This window comes from Onthophagus taurus, unplaced genomic scaffold (assembly GCF_036711975.1).
Source record: "Onthophagus taurus isolate NC unplaced genomic scaffold, IU_Otau_3.0 ScKx7SY_16, whole genome shotgun sequence".
NCBI classification, from domain to species: domain Eukaryota; kingdom Metazoa; phylum Arthropoda; class Insecta; order Coleoptera; family Scarabaeidae; genus Onthophagus; species Onthophagus taurus.
The window spans coordinates 2767638-2791418 of record NW_027248941.1 but is presented as its reverse complement, the minus strand read 5'-3'; the positions used below and the strand labels follow the sequence as shown (position 1 = coordinate 2791418).

The 23781-nt window shown below is 29.8% G+C and overlaps 8 protein-coding genes across 15 annotated transcripts; 5 read left to right on the top strand and 3 right to left on the bottom strand.

Annotated features, from left to right (window-relative positions):
• The first annotated feature begins 11 nt into the window (after positions 1-11).
• On the top strand, positions 12-4819 carry LOC111418024 (arrestin domain-containing protein 3-like). Of its 2 annotated transcripts, XM_071201133.1 has the most exons (8): positions 12-155; positions 206-1355; positions 1470-1621; positions 2718-2898; positions 2952-3120; positions 3177-3430; positions 3484-3722; positions 3775-4819. In XM_071201133.1, exons 3-8 carry the CDS (start codon positions 1510-1512, stop codon positions 3936-3938), a joined length of 1119 nt encoding a protein of 372 aa, XP_071057234.1. In that variant the 5' UTR covers positions 12-155; positions 206-1355; positions 1470-1509; the 3' UTR covers positions 3939-4819. The 2 variants fall into 2 exon arrangements, with proteins under 2 accessions (XP_071057234.1, XP_022906231.1); XM_023050463.2 differs by having other exon boundaries at positions 13-155; positions 206-1621.
• Positions 352-675, bottom strand: LOC111418035 (Odorant-binding protein 57c). Its single transcript, XM_023050472.2, has one exon. It carries the CDS (start codon positions 673-675, stop codon positions 352-354), a length of 324 nt encoding a protein of 107 aa, XP_022906240.2.
• Positions 4820-6015: 1196 nt separating the features above from the next.
• On the top strand, positions 6016-9813 carry LOC111417961 (protein Malvolio-like). 6 transcript variants are annotated; one of them, XM_071201121.1, is made up of 10 exons: positions 6018-6125; positions 6379-6468; positions 6990-7133; positions 7192-7541; positions 7591-7835; positions 7891-8099; positions 8678-8725; positions 8779-9161; positions 9213-9488; positions 9690-9813. In XM_071201121.1, the coding sequence occupies exons 3-10, from the start codon at positions 6990-6992 to the stop codon at positions 9751-9753; spliced, it is 1719 nt and encodes a 572-aa protein (XP_071057222.1). In that variant the 5' UTR covers positions 6018-6125; positions 6379-6468; the 3' UTR covers positions 9754-9813. The 6 variants fall into 6 exon arrangements, 5 of the variants coding, with proteins under 5 accessions (XP_071057221.1, XP_071057222.1, XP_071057223.1 ...); XR_011642262.1 differs by lacking the exons at positions 6018-6125; positions 6379-6468 and adding exons at positions 6769-6878; positions 9555-9632; XM_071201120.1 differs by having other exon boundaries at positions 6016-6468.
• A 379-nt stretch (positions 9814-10192) lies between these two features.
• LOC111418010 (prostatic acid phosphatase-like) lies at positions 10193-20047 on the bottom strand. Of its 2 annotated transcripts, XM_071201132.1 has the most exons (6): positions 19984-20047; positions 19667-19706; positions 11994-12067; positions 11612-11916; positions 11456-11554; positions 10193-11305 (listed from the first exon to the last, which is right to left on the bottom strand). In XM_071201132.1, the coding sequence occupies exons 4-6, from the start codon at positions 11699-11701 to the stop codon at positions 10250-10252; spliced, it is 1245 nt and encodes a 414-aa protein (XP_071057233.1). In that variant the 5' UTR covers positions 11702-11916; positions 11994-12067; positions 19667-19706; positions 19984-20047; the 3' UTR covers positions 10193-10249. The 2 variants fall into 2 exon arrangements, with proteins under 2 accessions (XP_071057233.1, XP_022906218.2); XM_023050450.2 differs by lacking the exons at positions 19667-19706; positions 19984-20047 and adding an exon at positions 16210-16460.
• LOC111417998 (prostatic acid phosphatase-like) lies at positions 12149-14480 on the bottom strand. The gene is made up of 3 exons (XM_023050441.2): positions 14215-14480; positions 14019-14117; positions 12149-13421 (listed from the first exon to the last, which is right to left on the bottom strand). Exons 1-3 carry the CDS (start codon positions 14308-14310, stop codon positions 12333-12335), a joined length of 1284 nt encoding a protein of 427 aa, XP_022906209.2. The 5' UTR covers positions 14311-14480; the 3' UTR covers positions 12149-12332.
• LOC111417988 (polypeptide N-acetylgalactosaminyltransferase 1-like) lies at positions 14691-18080 on the top strand. Its single transcript, XM_023050430.2, has 2 exons — positions 14691-15696; positions 16806-18080. The coding sequence occupies exons 1-2, from the start codon at positions 14916-14918 to the stop codon at positions 17723-17725; spliced, it is 1701 nt and encodes a 566-aa protein (XP_022906198.1). The 5' UTR covers positions 14691-14915; the 3' UTR covers positions 17726-18080.
• A 326-nt stretch (positions 20048-20373) lies between the features above and the next one.
• On the top strand, positions 20374-21083 carry LOC111418203 (protein Fer3-like). The gene is made up of 2 exons (XM_023050696.2): positions 20374-20488; positions 20552-21083. Exons 1-2 carry the CDS (start codon positions 20447-20449, stop codon positions 21044-21046), a joined length of 537 nt encoding a protein of 178 aa, XP_022906464.1. The 5' UTR covers positions 20374-20446; the 3' UTR covers positions 21047-21083.
• Positions 21084-21165: 82 nt separating this feature from the next.
• Positions 21166-23729, top strand: LOC111418255 (putative leucine-rich repeat-containing protein DDB_G0290503). Its single transcript, XM_023050761.2, has 2 exons — positions 21166-21375; positions 21424-23729. Exons 1-2 carry the CDS (start codon positions 21303-21305, stop codon positions 23703-23705), a joined length of 2355 nt encoding a protein of 784 aa, XP_022906529.2. The 5' UTR covers positions 21166-21302; the 3' UTR covers positions 23706-23729.
• The last annotated feature ends 52 nt before the right edge of the window (positions 23730-23781 follow it).

The window sequence follows — 23781 nt, the reverse complement described above, 5'->3', positions numbered from 1 at the left end:
CGCAAATAACACATTTAGTTCACAGATTAATTTCGTGTGGCGACATATAGATGGAGTAAATTGAGTTAATTTTGAGGTTATACGAAGAAAATTTGTTTAAATTATTAAAATAAACCCAAAAAATCATTAAAATGATGTTATTTCAATAAAATATAGTAAGATTATTAAATTTTTAATGTAAATAACGCATTTTCTTTGTTTTTAGGATGTTGGAAAATGTTAGGTTATTTTGATCAAAAATATGTATTAATTCCCTTTTATTTCATAAAATCCACCGAAATTAACTAATAAATGTTAATTAAAATTAAAAAGCGATTAAGTTAAAAACGCAATGAAGTGATTCGGACGTGGTTAAGGCCTCGGTAATAATTTCCGTACACACTTTTCCATCAAAAAAGCTTTGTTGCATTTATCTGATTCCTCTATGTTTTTGCACGAGGTGAAATCAACCCCTGGAATGGGGATTTTATCTACTTGGAGATCGCCAGACGAATTTATTAGGCCACCTTTTTCGAGTAAACACGCTAAGAAACATTTTAATTTTTGAGATGGTTCTGGTCTGTCAGGTGGGGGACCTGAAGGTGGTGAACCGGAAGGTGGACGTGGAATTTCATCTTCTGTTATTCCGGTTTCTTCCATACAAATAGTTTTGAATTGCATGAGAGATGGGATCATAGCCTACGAATGTATTGATGTACTCTCGGAAAAGCTTAAATTAATTATTTTTTACCTGTGATGATTTTATGTAGAACAAAAGCGATATTAAAAGAACTACTTTAAACATTTTGGTGATGTTTTTTGGGGTATATTAAGTTCTAACTGATTTAAATTTGAATTTATCATGATTTTTATACTAAAATGATACAATAAGATCAAGGTTAATTTTTAATTTTATAACGCTTCAGTTATTTTCAATGGATTTTATAAAAAAAGTTTCTTTTTATTGATAAAAAATGGAATTAAAAACAACCTTTTTTTCGCAATAAGAGCTTGTAATCATTAATGAATCCCTAAAGGAAAATAGAATATAATCGTTGTGGGGCGTAGCCGCTGGATATCCTCCAATCGGTGCTTATTCGGACTTCGATCCACAAATGGAGCATGCCTCCAACTATTGATCTCGCGCCCTTCTCGATATTTCTCTATTCGAGAGGGAATCAGCTGACTGATATATCTCTCAGTGTTTAACGAGAAACGCAAAAAGATCTAGTTTCATTCAAAAACTACTTTTGAAACTTACACAACCTTAAATTTACCCAAAACAAAGTGCTAATGCTTAAAAAAAATTCAACAGAAGTTGTGTTTAAATAAAAAACGGTGGAAAAATAATAAATTAAATTGAAAATGTGAATAAAGTGAGTTTTTTTTTGATTGGGAAAGATAAAACCAATTTTCTCTTTAATTGTACCCATAACAAAGAGATTTTTTTTTCGATTTAAAAAAATGATTTGAATTGATTGTGCGTTCAGAGAACAGTTGGATGATCAACAACAATAACAAGCCGATAAAATGGACTATATAAGGGAATTTGATATCCGCTTGGATAAAGAGTATTATTACGCGGGGGAACAAGTAAGCGGAGCCGTTATTTTGGACACAATTGAAAATTTCAAATTAAAAAGTAAGTTAATTGTTTAAATTAATATTATTTTAATTTAATCAAAAAAAGAACTTACCTTAAAAAAAATTAAATTTTCCAATTTTCAAGTTCGAAATGTCAACTTAAACGTCATTCTTGTCATCTGTCAAAATTTAAAAATTTTGAAATAATTTGATTTAACCATTAAGCTGGAGCATTACTTACTTAAATGACTCAATTATTCTCTATTAACTCAGTTATTATGCCTAATTATTATCTATAATAACATATAAATTGCGCATAAATTTTATATTTCCTTTTGGTTGTTGATTTCTTGTACTTTCTCCTGATTTCTCTGGTTGTTATCATAACTCACATATCATATGGAGTTACAAACATAATCCGGGATCATTTTCCTTCAAAAAAACATAATTTTATCACAATCTAATTTCATAAACGTCACTGTCAAAAATAAGAATTAATACTGAAATTAATGAAGAGATGGCGCCACCTTATTTCCATTAATAGAGTTAAATTTTAAATTTAACATATTTCTTGTAATAAAATAAGTTATTTTTAAATAAATTTTGATTAAAATGAACAAATTTTATTATTTTTAATTTAAAATTAAAACATAACTTTAAAAATTTGGATTGGGAGGACTCGAAATTTGATCGAAATGATCACTTTGAGCGAGCAAAAAAGGTTCAAAACTTACCTCGGGGTGGCCAATAATCGAGTTATAATTGGTTTTAATTACAACAAAGTGCTGTTTAATTAATTAAGTATTAAATAATAAACGTCAACTTTCAACAATGCAAATTAACGTCAGAATGTATTCAGAGAGGGCGCCACTTTATTTGAATTAATAGCACGAAATTTTAATAAATTAAGTTATTATAAAATGAATTTCATTAAAAAGATAATTAAGTTAAAATATTCGGGGAGACTAGAAACTTTTGCCAAAGTGTTTTAAAAGAAACTTACCTAATAATTGCATGGAGTGAGCCAAAACAGTACTAACATAGTCAGGAATGATGAAAAAATTTTATCACAACTGTCAATTATCAAAATTAATGTTGAAATATAATCAGAGATGGCGCCACCAAATCATATTATCAAATATTTAATTTTATAGCAATTAGAGTAATTTTAAGAGGAAAAGTTCACGTCGAATGGAGAATTTTACTATCTGGCGATCGAAGAACGGTGAAGGAAGATCAATATTTCGTGGATGAGCGCCAGGTAATTTGGGGCGAGCAAAATTCGGAAAATACAATCCCCATACTTCCACGAGGATATCACAGATTTAATTTCCAGTAAGAAAGGTGTTAAACAATGATCGTTTTAATAAATAATTATTTTCCATTAGGTTTAAACTTCCCGAATCGAATTTGCCGTGCTCATTCGAGAGCAAACCATGTTGTATTCGTTATTACATAAAAGTAACTGTCGATATTCCTTATGCGAGTCCCCCGCAAGGAATGAAGTACTTCACGATAATTGGCCCCCACATCGATTGCATGGACGAGCAATATTTGGTAAATAAGTTAGGGTTGGGTCCAATTTGATTTAATTTCTTTTTAATTTGATAAAGAAACCCGTGGTTTTTGAGGATGATAAAAGCACGTGTTGTTGGTGTTGCAAAAAGAGCACGGTGAGTTTACGATGCGTCCTCGAACGCTCAGCTTACGTTTGCAAGGAAAGTTTAAAATTAAAGGCGACAATAGATAACCGAAGCGACGAAGAGGTGGCTCTACGAGTACGATTAGAACAATGTTGCGAATTCTTTATTGATAGAGGAGTTTTGGGAGTTAGTAAAGATATCAAACATCTCGTTTTCGAATACAGGTGAGCTTACAAATGATGTAAATTAAGTTTGTTCTAATTTTTATGAGTTTTAGGGGGAGCCAAGTGAAACCCAACTCCCGCACGAAATGGGATAGCTCAAATAGTCTCGTAATTCCCCCAATGCCGACCACTTTAGTGGGAATTTGCCGCCTAGCCCAAATCTACTACGTGTTAACCGTCAGTTTAGACACTCAAAAAGACGCGGACATTGTTCAATTAAGTTTTCCGATTACGATAGCGACTGTGCCTTTCCGAATACCAAACTCAACAACACCACCAATTATTAAATACGGTAAATCAAAATTAAACCAAAAAATTAAATTAATCTAACCTTTCGCTTTTAGAACATGCAGCCTCGCATGTCGAAGGGGGCCAATACATAGGCCCCGAATTCCTTTTGGGCCAAGTCTACGACGGAAATGATCATAACTTACGGGAATCGGTCGTTTTATATCGCCCAGTTTACGTCACGGTCGACACCCGATCAGAAGAAGGACCTAAAAAGTAAAAAGAAACACAATTTACGTAAATTCTTTGATTATACAAAGAAGAAGACAATATTTTTTTAGTTTAAAACTTCGATTTCAATTTAAACGTCATTTTTACGTTTGACATTTAAACGTCAAAAAAACTTTGAGGTTAAAACGTCAAATTTGACAATTAAAAAAATTTTGAGGTTAAAACGTTAATTTTGAGGTTTAAATTGATTGGGAATGTAAAACAAGGTCGATTTAAATAAAACGCAATTATCTAAAAAGAAATACAGGGTGAAACATATTTAAAAAGACGATTTGAAAAGAAAAAAACTTTCTACGCTATTATACACACAAAAACCCTTCTAATTAGTAATTTTTTAAAAAGAAATGAAAAATAATGAATACATTAACAAGACTGATTTGAGTGAATTGACTTTTTACACATTTTCGCCTACTTATCATTGAATTAATTAAATTAAATGTTAAAAACGATTCGTTAAAGAAAAAAGGTCGAAATAAGAAGCAATAAATAAAAAAAATCTTAACAAAAAAATAAATAAATGTTTTTAACTCTTAAAAATTGAAATAAATGTTTTAAAACTTAAATCCCCCTCTGTAAAATTCTTAAAATAAACAAAAAACTACTTAAAAATCCACTTTTAGATGTTGTCTGTTGATGTTTCAATTTTAATCTGAAACAAAAATTAATTTTAATTAAATCCGACAATCCACGTTGCATACACCAACAAAAAAAAATAAATTCACCAACAACACTCACAACACACGAAAAAACGTGATTAGCTCAATGAAACAAAAATTAATGAAGTAATGAAGAATTAAAGAGAGGAAATAAATAAATAGTTGCAAACAATTTTATGTGTAATTTAAATAAAGAGAAATAATGTTAAGTGAGTTTTGATGTGATTTTTTTGTTATGATTACTCGTAATATGTTTTATTAAAAAAATATTTAAATAATACCAAAAAAAATTATATAGATTCTAAAATAAGCATAGTTTAAAATGCGTATATATTTGTATATGTTATTTGTTGTATTGGATTATTAAATAAATAATATCTATGTAAAAAGAAGTATTTAAAATAAACTAACCTCAAAATGCCAAAAAGAAATCGATTCTGTCAAAATTTTGACATGACATGAAGGACTACCAACTTAATTTTTTTTATTTAATCCCAACTAAATTTGAAAATAAATTTTAAATTACTTAATTAATAATTTAAATGAAATTAATTAAGTTTATTAAAAACATTACTTAGATCTAAAAATATTCAAATTAATAAATCTAATGAGCAATCGAAACAAATCTCGTGACACAATCTCCCAAAAATTTCTAGTTTTAGTTTTATTTCTCATACCACAAACGGTTAAACCCTAAAAAAATTTAAAAACAATTATTAAAAAGATGGATTAAGATTTTCTTATTTTGACTTTGTCAAAATTTCGATATGAAAGGCAAGGCTACCAACTTAATTACTTTAAATTTAATTTCTTACGTATATACGGCTAGTTCTCTTTAGAAATGTCTATCATTTCGGGAAAGAATGTTGAGTAAGGTTAAATTTCTTTGTAATGTCAACTATACCGTGAAAGGAATGTTAGGTAAGTTTAGTTTTATTTACAAATGTCAATCATCTCAGGAAAGAATGTTAATTTTTTTAACAAGTATTTACAAGAAAGGAATTTTAAATTAATAAAACTAATTACTCACCAAGAAGTAATCAAAACGGAACTCTTCGTTGATTAATGAACACAATAAAACACTTAATAATCACTACCATTATAAATTATAAGAGATTACTTAAAACTTTAAATCAGAAATTGTCACTGTCAAAATATTAATATGAAAGGAAGGGCTACCAACCTTGCCAACCTCATATTTTTTTAATTTAATCTTATTTTATTTAATAACTAAATTATTAATACAAGATTAATTTATTAAATCCAATTAATTTCGATTCGATCTTTTTAATTCGCAATAACTTTTATATAATTAATTATAAATTAATAGGCGCCATCTATCGATGAAATCCCCAATTTTTAATCTAGAAATCGTTTTAATCGCACCTGTCTTATTTTTACGTCAATTTTTGAGGTTATATCCGTTACGAAATCCAATAATTTCTCCAATTTCTCATAGTCACGTTTAGAATGAAATTCGCAGAATTATTTTAAAGCGTTAACAAATTACGTGGAAAAATGTATGTATTTTAATAAAATCGACGGGGATTTTCAGTCTACCTCATAACAAAAATATAAATCATTAATAAGCAAAGGTTAACTTGTTTTCCTTGAAATAGTTCCGTTTTTATTAATATTACATATGGAATCTGTTAATTTCTTATCTTATCTTAATAAAAAAGTGGTTTAAATTTCCGCAATTTATTATCGCAATCGGATTAACGCAATCGTTTTAAATATTATTAATAAAAACATATTTTCATTCTAAAACAGGACTTTAGAATCATATTTGGTGCAAAATCGAATGTGTTGTGTCTAATTTAATAGTGAGTTAAAAATGTGAGAAATTTTTACGAAAAAAAGGTAAATAAAAAAGTAATTTTATCACGGGACTTTTTTGCACCTTTATTATTACTATTGTTCTTATTGTTACGTAATTTTTACAAAAATAAACCTATTAAAAACTCGTTAAAGTCACGATTCGATCGTTTTTACGCCGAGAAAAACATCTTAAAACGAAAAAAGTTTAAACATTTTAACAAATTCTAACCTCAAACATTTCTTTAGTCAGAAGTGTCAAAAAAAAAATAAATTTTTGTGTGACTTGTCATAGATGGAGTTGGTAGGTTATTTTTTTTGTTATAATTTTAATTAAGTTTTGCTGGGTGTTTTTATGCGATATTAAGTTACAATTTTATCTTGCAAAAATGAATCTAAAAAACAAAGTCATAGAAAATTTCGAAAATTCCAGTGAACAAATCGACCTGAAAGAGGTAAAATTATTTTACGAAACGATTTTAACCTAAAATTGTGACTTTGACGTTTTTCGTTAACGTCGAAAAGATAACCTAAAAATTAAAAATGGTTTTTATTTCGTATTTTAGATGTCCGGAGTTACGAATCCCTCGTTCGATCAAGAAAACGATGAAAATACACAGAATCTTAGTGAGGATGCGGTTTTACGAAGAAATCAACCTAACCAAAGTTATTTTGCGGATGAAAGAATTCGAATACCTCACTCGGAATCAGTATAAACTTAATAATAAACAAAATTGTTTGTAATTAATTAATTATTTTTTGTTGTAGCAATATTTTAGTTTTAAAAAATTATGGGCTTTCACCGGACCTGGATTTTTAATGAGCATCGCTTATTTAGACCCGGGAAACATTGAAAGTGACCTTCAAAGTGGAACAAAAGCTAAGTATAGCTTATTATGGATCTTATTAAGCGCCACCGTTTTGGGGCTGCTTATGCAAAGATTAGCGGCGCGTTTAGGGGTCGTTTCGGGATTGAATTTGGCTGAAATGTGTCATAGGCAGTATCGGAAGTTACCTCGATTATTGTTGTGGATCATGGTGGAGGTGGCTATTATTGGATCGGATATGCAAGAAGTTATAGGGACCGCTATTGCTATTTATTTATTATCAAATAAGGCGTAAGTTGGATTAAATCGTAGTATTAAAAATAATTTTTTTTTAAATTAGGGTTCCGTTATGGGTAGGAGTTTTAATAACAATAGCCGATACATTTACATTCCTCTTCCTTGATAAATATGGACTAAGGAAATTAGAATTATTTTTTGGGTTATTAATCGGCGTTATGGCAATCACCTTCGGGTACGAATACATCATTTCAAAACCGGACCAATTAGAATTATTAGAAGGGATGTTTTTACCAATTTGCACTAATTGCGATGCTAACGCTTTAGTTCCTGCTGTTGGGATTATCGGTACAACAATTTCATTTCTTTTTAATTAATAATTAATTAATTTATAAACAATTAGGTGCTGTAATCATGCCACACAACCTATATTTACACTCAGCTTTAGTGAAATCTCGCGAAATCGATCGGAAAGATCGCAACAAAGTGAAAGAAGCCAATATGTATTTTTTCGTCGAAGCCTGCATCGCTCTCTTCGTTAGTTTCGTTATAAACGTTTTTGTCGTTGCTGTTTTCGCCCACGGATTATTTAAAGTTAAAAATAATGAAATTGTAAGTACAACTTTGTGTCAAAAAAATTTGACAGGTGACATAACCTCAAAAGCATTTTAATCTTTTTATTATTTTATATTTACCACCAAATTCAACGGTTTTTATACTCTATTTTTTAATTCGGAGGAGTAAAATGAAAGTCACGTTTACACAGTGTAATTTTTCAAGTTATTTTTTGGCGGGAATTTTAAAACCAGAGAGGATTTTAAGTAAACTGTAATTACGAATATACTTATTTATTTAAAAATAATATAATATACTTTTAATCTGTAGTAAGTAAGGAATCTTAATTCGTTAATCTTTTTAATATCAATGTAGTTGGTTTTATTAATGATCCGATTTTATCTGCCTTATCTATTTTATTTTCGTGTCAAAGTGTTGTAACCTTGGTGACAGTTGGCAACATTAATGTGAAGTTTGTTATATCAATTTATGTCATAGTGACATTTAAATTTCAATCAATTGACTATCCAATAGCAACCCTTCTTTTTGGCGCTTCAATTTGAAAACACTCCTCCGAATTAAAAAATTGAGTATAAAGTATCTAATTGATCTAATTAATATTTTTTATGTTTTAGATTGAAAAATGTAGTCATTACCCTTCAATAAATGGTTCGGTTTTTCCGGTAAACATAACCTCACTTTATTTTCTTTATTATTATTAATAATTTCTTTATAGAATAACGACGATTATGTCGACGCTGATTTATATAAAGGAGGAATATTTCTCGGTTGTACTTTTGGGTTAGCAGCTATGTACATTTGGGCAGTTGGAATTTTAGCGGCCGGGCAAAGTTCAACGATGACCGGGACTTACGCCGGGCAATTCGCGATGGAAGGATTTTTAAATTTGCAATGGGCGAGGTGGCGTCGCGTTTTATTAACGCGAACCATCGCAATCGTTCCAACCTTTTTATTGGCTTTTTATACAAGAATTGAAGATTTGACGAACATGAACGATATTTTAAATGCTGTTATGAGCCTCCAATTACCGTTCGCAACGATTCCGACGATCGCTTTTACAAGTAATAGTGAAATTATGGGGGAATTTGTTAATGGATGGTAAATTAAACCAAATTTTTTTTAATTACATTAAAATATTAATTCTTTTAGGGTAAATAAACTGGTGGCTACATTATTGAGTGTTGTTGTAATTGGAGTGAATACATACACGGTGATAAACACCGTGGGGAACTTGCCATTAAATTGGGCCTTGTTGGTTTTAATAATATCGTTCGGAATCCTTTATTTGTTGTTTTGTGTTTATTTAATGATTCATATGGCTGTTTCTATGGGGGCTGAGCGTTTATTGCGATATAATTCCGTGAAACGATTCGTTATGGTGCAAGAGGATACCCAAAGTATTATCTCACCGCACGGATATTCAAAGTAAGAATAATAACAAAAAAAAATGTGACTAACCTCACTTTTATATGTAAAAAATAATTATTTTAGCTTGGAAGAGATCACGTAGTTATCGAAGCACTTTTATTAACGTAATTTGGGTATTTATTTTAATTTATTTTGAACAAAGTGAGTTTTAACAAAGAATTTGTTTCAAATCATAAACAAATTTTTCTTTTTTTTTAGTGCACGAATGGAAATTCCAACCGATTTTACATCAACCACGGATTTGTACAGCAATAAATTTTAAGATTATCAAATATCTTTTGTGATACCAATTTTAAAACGATAATAAAGAGTTTTAGATAAATTTTTTTTGAGGTTATGCAAAACTGAGTCATGTTAAACCATCAACTGAGTGAAGTTAGCTACTTATAAACTGCTAACATCCCTTTATGAGTTAATATTAAGTAATATATTAATTAAATAGAATTATTTAAAATAATTCTAAAACGAAATCTCGTTTTTATATATGTACATCAAAATTAATTATTTTTAATAATTTCGATGTTAATTTGACATTTATTACATTTTGACAGTTAGTGACCTAACCTAAGTTTTACTTATCATGGTTTAAAACAAGAAATTTCTTCGAATACGTGTCAAAACTCCATAAAAGCTCAATCTAACTGAAAACCATCTTATAAAATAAACATCAGATCAACCCAAAAACTTATAAAACCAAAGTATCAGAGTTTTAGATAATTTTTTTTTGAGGTTATGCAATCTGTCAACATTATTTTTACTTAAATAAACCTTAAATAATCCGCCCGATTTCTTCTACACCTACCACAAATTAATTTAGTTAAAACCGCAACTAAAATAATCACAAAAATTAATAAACTCGCGATAACTACAACTTTTTTACCACTTTCAGTAACTGTCAAAAATTTTATTTCACACTCCCGTTGCCATTGCTGCAAAGACACAGATAAAGGTTGCAATATTTTTTGGAAAATTTCTAAATCGCACTCAAAATCACATCCTTTTAACACCATTTTGTTAGGTTCGGAAGTTGTGTTTTTATAATAAATTTTTACATGATGGTTTAAATTTAAATCGGGAGATATGTTTTGGTACAATTCAAAAATTAGGGAGCTCCCAAATGGTGGTGAATGATACTCAAAGATTCCTAATGATTCTAATAAATTGGCTAGCGTTGTATCATGCGCTGAAAAAATTTTCAACTTGATTTTGTTCCTCCCATTTATAACCTCACTAAAATGATTTAATAAATCGTAAAAAAAAGGTCCTGTTTTAAATCGGGCTAATTCCCTCTTATAACAAGGGAGTGCAAAAGTAAAATCATAAAGCGGTTTCATTTTGTTGGGAAAAACTTGTTTCGTCCATTCAGGTAACGTAAAATTCATTAAATCCTCAATAAATAAATTAGTATACAAAGAATGCATTTGGTGCAAATTCTCAATATTTTCACCCGTATATCTACTTAAATAATCGTACAACTCCTTATTATCCCTGTTCAATTTTTGCATCTCCTCCGAGTTCATCAAATCATTAAATAAAACATCATATTTAACACAAGGCTTTTTCGAAGCTAAAAGAGCATCTTCAAGTTTCGGCTCGGTATGAATCGGAATTGGTTGCCACGGGATATCTTTATCCCAAACTTGATCTCCTTCCGGAGGGAACAGACCCGCTAAATGAGACGCCGCCGACATTAAAGCACGATCAACATCGGTGGATCGCACGTAAATTTGTTTCTCGGAGTATTTTTTTGGGAGAAAATCACTGTAACGTTTACGAAAATATTGGCCGAGTTTGTAATGTTGCATTTTACCTTCCTAAAAAAAAAATTAACCTCACTTTATCAAAACATAAAAATAAAATGGCGGATAAGTAAACTACTTTATCGACTAAGATAGCGCCATCTATTTAGAAATTTATTTAAGTTGTTATTGTTGCTGTTTTATTATTTATTATAAAAAACTCACATTAGTTAATTGCCCAAATCCTACAGGCCATAACGATTCATTTTTATACGGATCTGTCGGATATGGTTTTAAAATTGTTCTTGCACCATGTCTAAAAATCTTTTAAATAATTAATTCATTTTTTTTAAATATTAATATGAATTAATTAATACTTACAACCACGACTGAAACCAATTCATTTTTATTAACAACTTGCCCACTAACAAAGGATATGATTAAAAGTAAAAAAAAATCGATTTTCGTCATTATTTTAACAAAAATGTGATTGATTCAACTATCGAGGTTCGATCGCTATAAAATTGATATTATTTATACGCTTTAAAGGTGATTGAAGCTAATCTTTTTGATAATTTGATGCGATTTTTTGCTTAACCTCAATCTGTATGACGTTATTTTTAAATCTGACAGTTCATAATTTTAGCTGTCAATGGAGTGAAGTTAGCCTATTAATGTGCTGACATCTATTAATGAGTTATGCAAATTTTTGTTATAATTTAATTAATTGAACTTTTTTTAATTGATTTGAATAAAGACTTACTTGGCACTTTATGTAATCTCCTTCAAGTCTGCAATGGCATCGGGAACCTCTATAAAGATGTCGCAGTGTTGAATCTAAAAAAAAAAATTAAGTGTCAAAAATTATTCATTCAAACTTTATTATTTTAACCCATATGAAGAAAGAATAAAGTTAAAGAAGTGTTTCTTTATATATATTTATATATATTCTAATACAAATAAGTACAAGATATATTTAAAAATTAAAAATATCACATAACCTTTCTCTATTTGTAACTTAATAACTCATTTATCAATTAATTAAAACATTTTCTAACTTTACATTTCTAACAAACATTCTCATCAATTTCCAAGTTTAATTTTAAACTTGTTCTTCATCATCCGGTAACCTCAAATAAACCGTCCGATCCTTCTTATTTTTAATATAAATAAATTTGATTAAAACAGCAATAAAACAAATCACGATTATTAATAAACTGGTAGCGATCACTAAATTTTCTCTATTTTCGGTAACTGTTGAAAATAAACTAACTTTGCATTCCCGGTCCCATTCGTACAAAGACATCGATAAAGGCTCCAATAATTTTTGGAAAATTTCAAAATCACAATCGAAATCACATCCTTTTAGAACCATTTTGTTAGGTTCGGAAGTTGTATTTTTGTAAAAAATTTTAACAAAGTGATTTAAATCTGAATCGGAAGATTTATTTTGGTACAATTCGAAAATGAGGGTGCTTCTAAATGGTGGCGAATGATATTCAAATATTCCTAATGATTCTAATAAATTAGCTAAGGTTGTATCGTGCCCGGAAAATATTTTTAATTTGATGTAATCATCGGTAACATTTTCTCTATGCTTAACCTTGCTAAAATATTTTAATAAATCATAAAAAAATGGTCCTGTTTTAAATCGGGCTAATTCCCTTTTATAGCATGGTAGAGCAAAACTAAAATCGGATAATGGTTTCATTTTATCAGGAAAAACTTCTTTTGTCCATTCGGGTAATGTAAAATTCATATAATTCTCAATAAATAAATTATTGTATAAATATCCCATCGCATCAAAATCCTTAATATTTTCACCCGAATGTTTATTTAAATACTCATATAAATCCTTATTCTCAAAATTTAATTTTTTCATTTCTTCAGAGTTAATCATATTATTATACAAAATGTCGTATTTAGCGCAAGGTTTTTTCGAGGCTAAAAATGCGTCTTCAAGTTCAGGTTCGGTATGAATCGGAATTGGTTGCCACGGGATATCTTTGTCCCAAACTTGAGCCCCTTCCGGAGGGAACAAACCAGCCAAATTAGCGGCCGCTGACATTAAAGTACGATCAACATCGGTGGATCGGACGTAAACTTGCTTTTCGGTGTATTTCTTTGGGAGGAAATCGCCGTAACGTTCGCGAAAATATTGTCCGAGTTTGAAATGTTGCATTTTTCCTTCCTAAAAAAAATCAATAAAATTAACCTCACTTTACATCAAAACAAACACAAAATGGCGGATAATCACTAAGTAAACTACTTTATCGACTAAAATAGCGCCATCTAAAGTACTAATTATAGAATGCGAATAATTTATTTAAAGTTATTGTTTAAATTGTTATTGTTGAGTTTGCAATTTCGATTATTTCAAAGTACAAGGCAACGTTTTTTTATTGTTTGAAGAAATAATCCAAAGATTAACATTGATGAAATCTCTTGTTGATTTTACGATTAAAATACACTGGAAGGAGCTCAATGATAAACATTTAATAATAAACACTAATTAGTGCTTAAATATGTGTATAAAAGTGATAAAAAGAAAACAAACAACTAATTAAAATGTAATTAAAAACTCAATTTCATGGTTAATTAGCAAAAATGACACCCGGATTGTAAATATTATTGATAACTTTATCTAAAATTAACTACGTAGATAAAGATTGTTTGCAACGAAGCTCACTTTTCCAACTGATAACGTAGTACTTTTTGCGGAAACATAAAAGTGATTGCGTAAAAAGTTTTTCTATAGAAATAAATTCTTTTATAAAAACAAACTCACGTTAGTTAATTGCCCGAAACCTACGGGCCATAAAGATTCATTTTTATATGGATCGGTTGGATATGGTTGTATAATCGTTCTTGCACCATGTCTAAAAATCTTTTAAAAATAATTATTTATTTCGTTAATTAAACAAATAAGATTTAATTCATAAAAAGAATGAAGCCTTTTTATGGGAATACATAAAAATACTTACAATCACGACCGAAACCAATTCATTTTCACAAATAACTTCACCCCCCACTAAGATAATGACCAAAACTTGAATTAAAACGTCGATTTTCTTCATCATTTTAACATAAATCCGATCGATTCAAGCGTCGAGACCCGACTACGACATTTTCTAAGCGTTTAAAATCCGATTAAATAGCCCAAACAAATTCAAATTACTCAACATATGGATAGTTTTTTCCGGGTTCTGCGGTTAACCTTAACCTCTAGGACGTCGTATTCAAATGTGACAGTTCGATAGTTTTTAATGTCAACTGAATGAAGTTAGCTACTTATAAAGTGCTGACATCTGTTAACGAGTTAATATTAAGTGTTGTATTAATTAAATAACATTAATAATTTAAAATTGTAAAACGAAATCTCGTTTTTATTTATATCAAAATTAATTCTGAATCAAAATTAATTAATAATTTTTAATAAATAATTTTTGACATTTATTACATTTTGACAGATGGTGACCTAACCTAAAAAAATCACCGTAAAGTTTCACTTTACCGTAAAATCACGGTTTAAAATAAGAAATTTCTTCGAATACGTGTCAAAACTCCATAAATGCTCAATTTAACTCAAAACCATCTTAAAAAATAAGCATCAAATCAATCCAAAAACTTAAAAAATATGTTTTGATAAACCAAAGTATCCTATTGGAATTAAAATCAACAAAAAATGAATACTTTTGGTTGTATTCGATTAAAACGTATTTATTTTAAAACATTTTTTATCGCAGCTTGTGTGTTTTTATTAATTTTTTATATGAAACGTTTATCGGGTCACATCGGAAACGAAATTGACCTCATTCCGGAAGAACTGAAACGATTCGAATTGGAATTACAAGAATACGAAAAAGGAATAATGCCTTTACTGGGTGAAAACGGCGAAGCGGCCAATTTAAACGGAGTTGATCGAGTAAACGGGGAAGCGGCTCTAAAGAAAGTTGCTTTAAACACCGTTCTAAGCGATCGGGTCCCTTTAAATCGGACTTTAAAAGATCCCCGACATCGGAAGTGTCGTGAATTTAAATACAAAACGACTCTTAAAGCTTCGGTTATTATAATTTTTTATAACGAATTATTAAGTGCGGTTTTGAGGACTATTTGGAGTGTTATTTTACAATCTCCGGCGAATTTATTGAGGGAGATTATCTTGGTTAATGATGCAAGTACGGATGATAAATTGAATGGGTTGTTGCAGTATTATTTAGATACGAGGTTGAAAGGACATGATATTAAATTGTTTCATTTGAAACATCGGATGGGGTTGATACGAGCTCGGCTCCACGGGGCTAGAGCCGCTTCGGGGGATGTTTTAATATTTTTAGACGCTCATTGTGAAGCTACCAAAGAATGGATTGAGCCGTTAATTGCGAGGATTGAGGAGGAGAGAACTGCGGTTTTAGTTCCGATTATTGATGTAATCGAAGCGAATAATTTGGCTTATTCAACTAACGGTGAGTTTTAATAATAATAATAATATGGGATATTATTATACGAGCTTATAATGACGGCTACTAAATTTATTTTAACAAATTTAATATAAATTTAAAAAAATTTTTGAATAAAGTTTTAATGTCAATGTGACACAAATTCAATGTTACCAACTGTAACCAACTTCACAACAATTTGTCAAAATTAAATGTCAATTTTATGAAACGTCATATTTTTTTTTAACGAAAATTAAGTATTTCAAATAATTATTATTAGTCTGTCAAGGTGATTACCCGTGAATAAAGATTATTCACCGCTATTTAATCGTGGACAATAGTATATTTTCAAATACTTTAGAAAAAATACTATACTCTATTTTTTAATTCGGAGAAGTAAAATGAAAAGTCATGTTTACACAGTATAATTTTTCAAAGCCATTTTTGGCGGGAGTTTTAAAACCAGAAAGGATATTAAGTAAACTGTAGTTACGGATTTAATTACTTATTTGTTTAAACATAATAAAAACCAGGGCGTACCTACTTACTTTGCCCCACATAAACTGCAAATGTCTGAATGTTTCATGTTGTAGGCACACAACAATGTTCTGTGTTCTAGGTCTAATGTTAGTTCCAGTGACAGTGGTAGGTAGCGCTGTCACGCATAGGATATCACTATTTTTATTGCACTAAAACTAGAACTAACACTAGACCTAGAAAACACCTAAAAGAACTTTCAAATGTTAATGTTAACTTTAATTTTATTATTATATTCGTAATCTTTATAAAATAACCTTTAAAATGAGTCCAAACTTGACGCACTTATCACAAAAACTTAGAATAATAAACGTTAAACCCGAAGTTAGCAACAATGAAGATAGTAATTTAATTTTTAAATATTAATACCAACCTTAATTTTTGATTTTTTTTTATTACATTTTTGTTTTTGTGAAAATAAAGAATATATGAGTCTGAAGACGCACGGCTAAACCCGAAACTTTCTAGTTCTACTGTTAGTTCTAGTTTTACACTAGCACTATCACTAGATCATTCGGGTTTAGCCATACTATACTATACTTTAATTTATATACTATACACATATACTATAATTTAATCATTTTTAATTAATTTTTTAGGTGATTCGTATCAACTTGGTGGGTTTACTTGGTCGGGTCATTTTACGTGGATTGATATGCAAAAAGATTCGGATAAATTAACTTTAACCCCCGTGAAATCTCCTACAATGGCTGGAGGGCTCTTCGCAATTGATCGGAAATACTTTTGGGAAATTGGTTCTTACGATGAACAAATGGATGGTTGGGGTGGGGAAAATTTGGAGATGTCGTTTCGAATTTGGCAATGTGGAGGCCGATTAGAAACCGTGCCTTGTTCGCGAGTGGGTCATATCTTCCGAGATTTTCACCCATATAGTTTCCCTGATAACAAAGACACTCACGGTATTAACACGGCGCGTTTAGCCCACGTTTGGATGGACGATTACAAGAGATTATTTTTTATGTATCAACCAACCTTAGAAGATAACCCAATGATTGGGGATTTAGCCCATCGGAAACAATTACGCCAAAAATTAAGGTGCAAATCGTTTAAGTGGTATTTAGAAAATGTTTACCCAGAAAAATTCGTCCCTGATGAGAACGTTTATGCCCACGGACAAGTTAAAACGAAAAATGAAATGTGTTTGGACGACTTACAATTAGGAGATGATAAAGTGGGCCCATTAGGGGTGTATATGTGTCATGATTTTTTAGCGATGACCCAATACTTTTCGTTGAGCTTTAAAGGTGAATTAAGAAAAGAGAATCATTGTGCCGAGGCGTTCTCGAATTTTAACGTCCAATTAACCGAATGCCACAGCCATAAACGGGAACAATTTTGGAAATATTTCCCCGAGAATCGAACGCTTTATAATCCATCATTCCGAAAGTGTTTGAGCAGCGAGGGGGTTAAAAATTCGGGAGGATTAAAATTAGATTTTTGTAAAAAGAAGGGATATCAAGAGTGGACGTTTACTCATTTAAATTTAACTGCTTTTTAGATCAAAATATTTAATTAACTTTTAGGTGTTGGATTTAGAAAAAAACCTCTCTTTTTCAATGATACTCATTTAAATACTTACATAATTTTATATAAGACTGCAATTTTTAACGATTCTTTGTCGTAAGAACTTCTACGTAATAAATCGACCAAAAATATACTAAAAACTTAGGAGATAAATTAATATTCTAAATAAAAAGGGTGTTAAATTTAATGAAATAGAACAAAAACGTAAATAGAAATTAAAAAAATAGGATCTAAAGAAAGAATTCTCACCTTGTTATGTACCTTGTTATATTTGTTATCATAAAAGACCATAAAAAATAATAATATATATTTTTTACTTTGTATTAAAAGCTTTTTATTTATTTTTAATCCTTTTAATTCCTTTTATCAAAAAAAATTATAACCTAAAAATTGAAAATGTCATTTTTGACGTTTAACCTCACTTTTTAAAACGTCAATTTATAAAAAATATTTTTTTGCAACACTTAAGCACAATTTTTTGTGCTAACTCGTTTTTAACTCAGTTTTGAGATTCGAAAATGTAATAAATAACGTAGGCCGCCCAATTAACACAAACACCTCGTGTAACTTAATAAAACCTAGTTTTATTTTTATTTGGGTTGGTAATGCTTGAGATGCTTCTCGAATATAAAGATTTGGACGTTGAAAAGGTCGGCCGATATTTTCGAAAACGGCCTTAAATCACCTAAGCACACTTAAGCACAATTTGTTCATACTAGTTCTGATATTTCATATTCATCCAGATTGGAATATTCATCCAAATGGAAATTAATCAAGAAAAAATGATTTATAACCTAAAAATTACAAATGTCATTTTTGACATTTTAACCCCACTTTTTAAAATATCAACCTTTTTTAATAAAATTTCAAATGACACTAAAATTATTCGTATTAAATTAACAACAATCCACAATTCGAAGCGAATAATAACTTGGTTACGCTATTATTATTTGTATCTCCCAACAAAAACCTGCAAACGTCATTTTTGACATTTAACCTTACGTTTTAAAATTGACATTCTAACTACTTTTTAAAATAAAATTCTTCTTTTAATAAAATTTCAAATTACAAAAAATTCATATTAAATTAGCAACAAACCACAATACGAAGCGAATAACCTGGTTTTCTTTAATTATCACAAAAAAATCATTTACAACCTAAAAATTGAAACTGTCATTTTTGACGTTTAACCTCACTTTTTAAAACGTCAATTTATAAAGAAATTTTTGAAATAAAATTGCAAATTACACATAAATTAACCGTATTAAATCGACAATAAAGCATAATCGAAGCGAAAAATAACTTGGTTACGCAATTATTATTCGTTGGGGGGGCCTTTTTGACGTTGCAGAGATTATTTCCGCTTGTCAGCTAATACGTCATTCGAAATTACTCGAGGGGACGATGATATTAGTTTCCAAATATCTGAAATTCTAACTACTAAGAAGTTAAATTTAATATTAAATAATTACCTAGGTGCTTTATTTAATCATTGTTTGTATTAATCATTAAAAATTCAGATTAAGAATTAATTTAAATGAATAAGAACGCAAAGAGATTTATTGCGGTTGATTAAATCGGAGAAATCAAAATCATAATCCCTTTTTAATCGTGGTGTCACCCTCGAGTTATGTTTTCGTACACTTGTACCCTTAAAACTGGCTTAATCTAAAGAGGGGGTGATCCACCCCATTCTCTTTGTATTGTGTATTAATATTTTTCTTGTCGGTGCTTTTGGGGCGCAATTTAATAATAAGCAGATGTCACTGGGTCATGGTTATTTAGATTCAGTAAATTAGGGGTTGATTTATATCTTTTTTTATAAAATGTTTACGTTAAATTTAAATAAAACAAAGATTATAATAAAACAATGCTTTTGTTGTAATATTATATCAAAAAATTAAATTGAACTCACCTTAAAATCGATTTTAGATTTCTGAATGAACTTAGATTTCCTAAAATAAACAGAAATTAAAGTTATAACTAGTTCTCGCAAATTTGTAGTTAAACACACAAGTTTTACTTTAAATCTAAATCAATATTATTCGTTTAATTAGGACTAAATTAAATAATAAATAAAAAATTATTAAAAAACTCGCAAAATTTGAGACTTTTTTTCAATGTAATCAATGAGATCGTTGACGTTGCCTAGCAACGCCAATTCGGCAACTTAAACTTTTTATTCATTAAATGTACCTAACTAATAAGAAAAAGTATTAAAACAATAATTACCGAAAGAAAGGGTAATATATCCTTATTTGGGGTTTGAATCTATGTAGATGAGGAATATCCATGCTATAAATAAGAAAGAAAATCAAAATTAAGTGATATAAACGAAATATTCAAAAACAAATTTTTTTATTTTAGTTATGAACATTAAATTTAGCAGAAAAGTCAATAATTTCGGTTGTTTCTTAAACAAACCTTCCCCAAAGTTGAAAATCGTCCGCGGGGGTGGTGTCAGCCCTTTAAAGTTTCATTGGATACACTCGGTATCAAACCAGCCCCCTCATAAAGCAAAGATCCAATCAAAAAATTCGTCCAAACCCACCCCCAGCTCAACAACCACCCCAAATATCATTTCTAACATCCGAAATCGCAAAATCAGATTAGATTTCAACGAAAATTCGCCGAGTTAATATCTCAAAATCAAAAGAATTAAAACAAAAAGACACTTTTAGTGCTTTATTAACAAATGAGAATGTCATTTGCTGGTGAGAGTCCATGGGAAGCTAATGTAAGTTTAAAAAATTTAAAAAAATCGAATATTTTAATTAAATTATTTTGTTATAATTATTAGGGAACGGATTATCCGAATTATTCTAATGAAATAACCCCGTATGGTCCATTATGGGACACCCATCATTGCTTAAGCGGTCAAAATCACACTTTAGGATCGTATCCTGATATTTTAACGGCCGCTTTCAACTCGGATTTGGTGTGGCAAAGGCAACAGTGTGGGCCATTAGTTGCTTCGAATCGTTTAAGAAGTCAATCGGGGAATTCCGGGTCATCTCAAAAGAAAACGAGGCGCCGAGTCGCCACGATGGCCCAAAGAAGGGCTGCTAACATCCGCGAGAGGCGCCGAATGTTTAATTTAAATGAAGCTTTCGATAAGTTGAGGAGGAAAGTTCCCACTTTTGCGTACGAAAAGAGATTGAGTAGAATTGAAACGTTGAGATTGGCGATTACTTATATTAGCTTTATGACGGAGTTGCTTCATGGGCATTCCCCCGAACACAAAAATGGGGATTTGTATCCGAGGGAATATATCCCATATGGTATTATTAATTAAAATTGTATTTAAAGTAGATTTAGAATTAAATGAAATGTCTTCCATTAGAAATATCAATAAATAATTAAATAAAATTTTTTTGTATTGAAATTATGCAACCAATTTTGCTTTAATATATTGGGGTGAAGTTAGCTCTGTCAAAGTCAAACGTCAAAACCATGCGGGTTGTATGTCATTTAAAAAACCGTTATTTTCAGGGGAATTTAATTAAAATATAATTAAAACAACGAAGATTTGTTGTTTAATAAAGAATAAAATGTCTATGTTAGCCGAAAGAAAGCAAAAACAGCGATGGAGTTTAAATCCGAGGGGAAAACAGTGGTCCGAAGGTGACATAACCTAACTTTGCTACTCAAAGAATTAAATTTTTCTTTTAGATTCATCAAAATTCGGGCAAAAATTGATGGAAAGAATGGGATGGAAGCACGGAAAAGGATTAGGCGCGAACGAGGATGGTTTAACAGAAAACGTGAAATTAAATTATAAGAACGATCAAAAAGGAATGGGTTATAAAGAGACGGAGCAATGGACGGAGCACGAAGATCATTTTACACAACTATTAAATACATTAAACGGGGATTCAAACGATAATTCAAAAAATGATGAGGTTAAAGTGAGCTCGTTACACGAAAAAGCCGAAAATGTGAAAACACGGATTAATTACCACAAATTTACGAAAGGGAAAGATTTGAGTCGATACTCGGAAAAAGATTTAGCAAACATTTTTGGAAGAAAAAATTTAAAAAAGGAGGTTAAAAATAAAGAAAAAATTGAAATTAAAGACGATGTAAATGAAAAAGAAGGAAATTTGATTAATAAAGGGTCCATTACGGATTATTTTAAAAGAAAATTGCCCCAATTTGGGAAATTTGGTGATGTTGGGGTTAAAATCGGAAATAATGGGGTGTTAACTAAGGAAGGTTCTGATACAGAGAGTGAGAAATGCTTCGGATTTGGATTTAATAATGATCAAGTTAAGTTGAATGAAGGAAAAAAGAGGAGTTTGGAGGAAATTGATGAATTTTCGGTTGAGAAGAAAGTTAAAATTGATGAAAATAATGAAACTATTTTGTCCAAAGATGAGATAAAGTTGGAAAAAAAGAAGAAAAAGAAAAATAGATTATCTGAAACTTTTATTTCATACTCGGAAAATGATTTTTCTTCGTCTACGATGAATGAAGAATTAAAAAATAATTGCCATGAAGAAAGTGAGGTTAAAAAAAGGAAGAAAAAATTAAAATTGGATGAAAACGGAATGAGTGATTGTGTAAAGGAACAAGATATTAAATGTGAAGAGGTAATTGGTGAAAAAGATTTGGATGGGGATGAAATGTTTGTTAAAAAGAAAAAGAAATGTAAAAAAAATAAAAAAGAAAATGAAAATTTAAAGTTTAATAATGAAGATGTTGCAGAGATTGTTGAAATCAAAGAGGAACCTAACCTAACCTCAAAAAAAAAGAAAAAGAGGAAAGAAAAAGATATTAAAGATTTAGTTGAAAGAGAAAATGAAACTGTTTTTAATGAAAAAGATGAAATAGTTAATGAAAAAGAAGAAATAGTTAATGACATAAATATAACCTCAAAAAAGAAAAAGAAAAAATTGAAAGATAACGAAATTAAAGTTAATTCTGATTTAAATTCATCGAATAAAAGAAAATTACCGAACGAAGATAATGATGATGTTTTAGAACCGCCTGTTAAAAAGAAAAAATCAAAAAAGTCGAAAAATAATCCTCAAGCCGATGTGTCAACATTGGGAATAATAAATCCGAGTTTTGATCCAAACTTTAATCCCCAACAAATAGATTTGGAATTAAGGAAACGAACTAAAGTCATTATTGAATATGAAAATGACGATTTATCAAAGAATGATTCATTAAAGAACGAAAAATCATCGAAAAAATCTAAATCTGAAAAAGGAATTGTCAATCCTTCCTTCGAAGATTTATTACCAACCGTAAAAAATAAAAGTGTACAAAATGGGATTGATAATCCAACGTTAAATGTGTTGGAGGACTCAGATTTGACTTTAAATGTGGTTACAACGCCGATTTTAAAATCGGAACGATCGATTTCTCGGCTACGCAAATCGGTTCGATTTAGTAAATCGAATGAGGAGCATATTATTCCGAATAATTATATGCGAGAAAGAAACGAGTTGTTTGATATAAATACTTTGGTCGTTGAGGAAAGTATTAAAGAGGAATTAAAAAACAAAGATTCAATTAATAACGGTTTTGTAAATAATGGATTTGATATCAGAGCGATTGATAAATTAAGTTTCTTTGAAACCGACGAAAAAGGTGGCATCGATAATCCATGTTTTCAACCTAAAGGATTAGATGATAAAGTTAACGAGTTGTCTCAACGGGTTGAAAATTTTGAGGCGAAATTAGATAATGATATAAACGAGTATAAAAGTAATTACCAAGAAGTTTTTGTTGGTTGTAACGATTCGGTTAAGGAACATATCGCAGTTTCCGAAGGGGTTAGATTAAGTTTTAGTAATGTTACGTTTGGCCAAAATCCTTCATGGATGAGTCGAGCTGAAACAACGGCAAAGAAATCTTATAAACATCTTATAAAAGGCGATATTATTGTTGCGTTTAAAAGTAGTAATTTGCATGAAATAACTGGGTATGGTGTTGAAAAAAAATGATAATAAAGAAATTAATTAACTAAATTGTTGTTTTAATCTAACCTAAAAAATTAAAATTTATTGTTTTAATGAATTT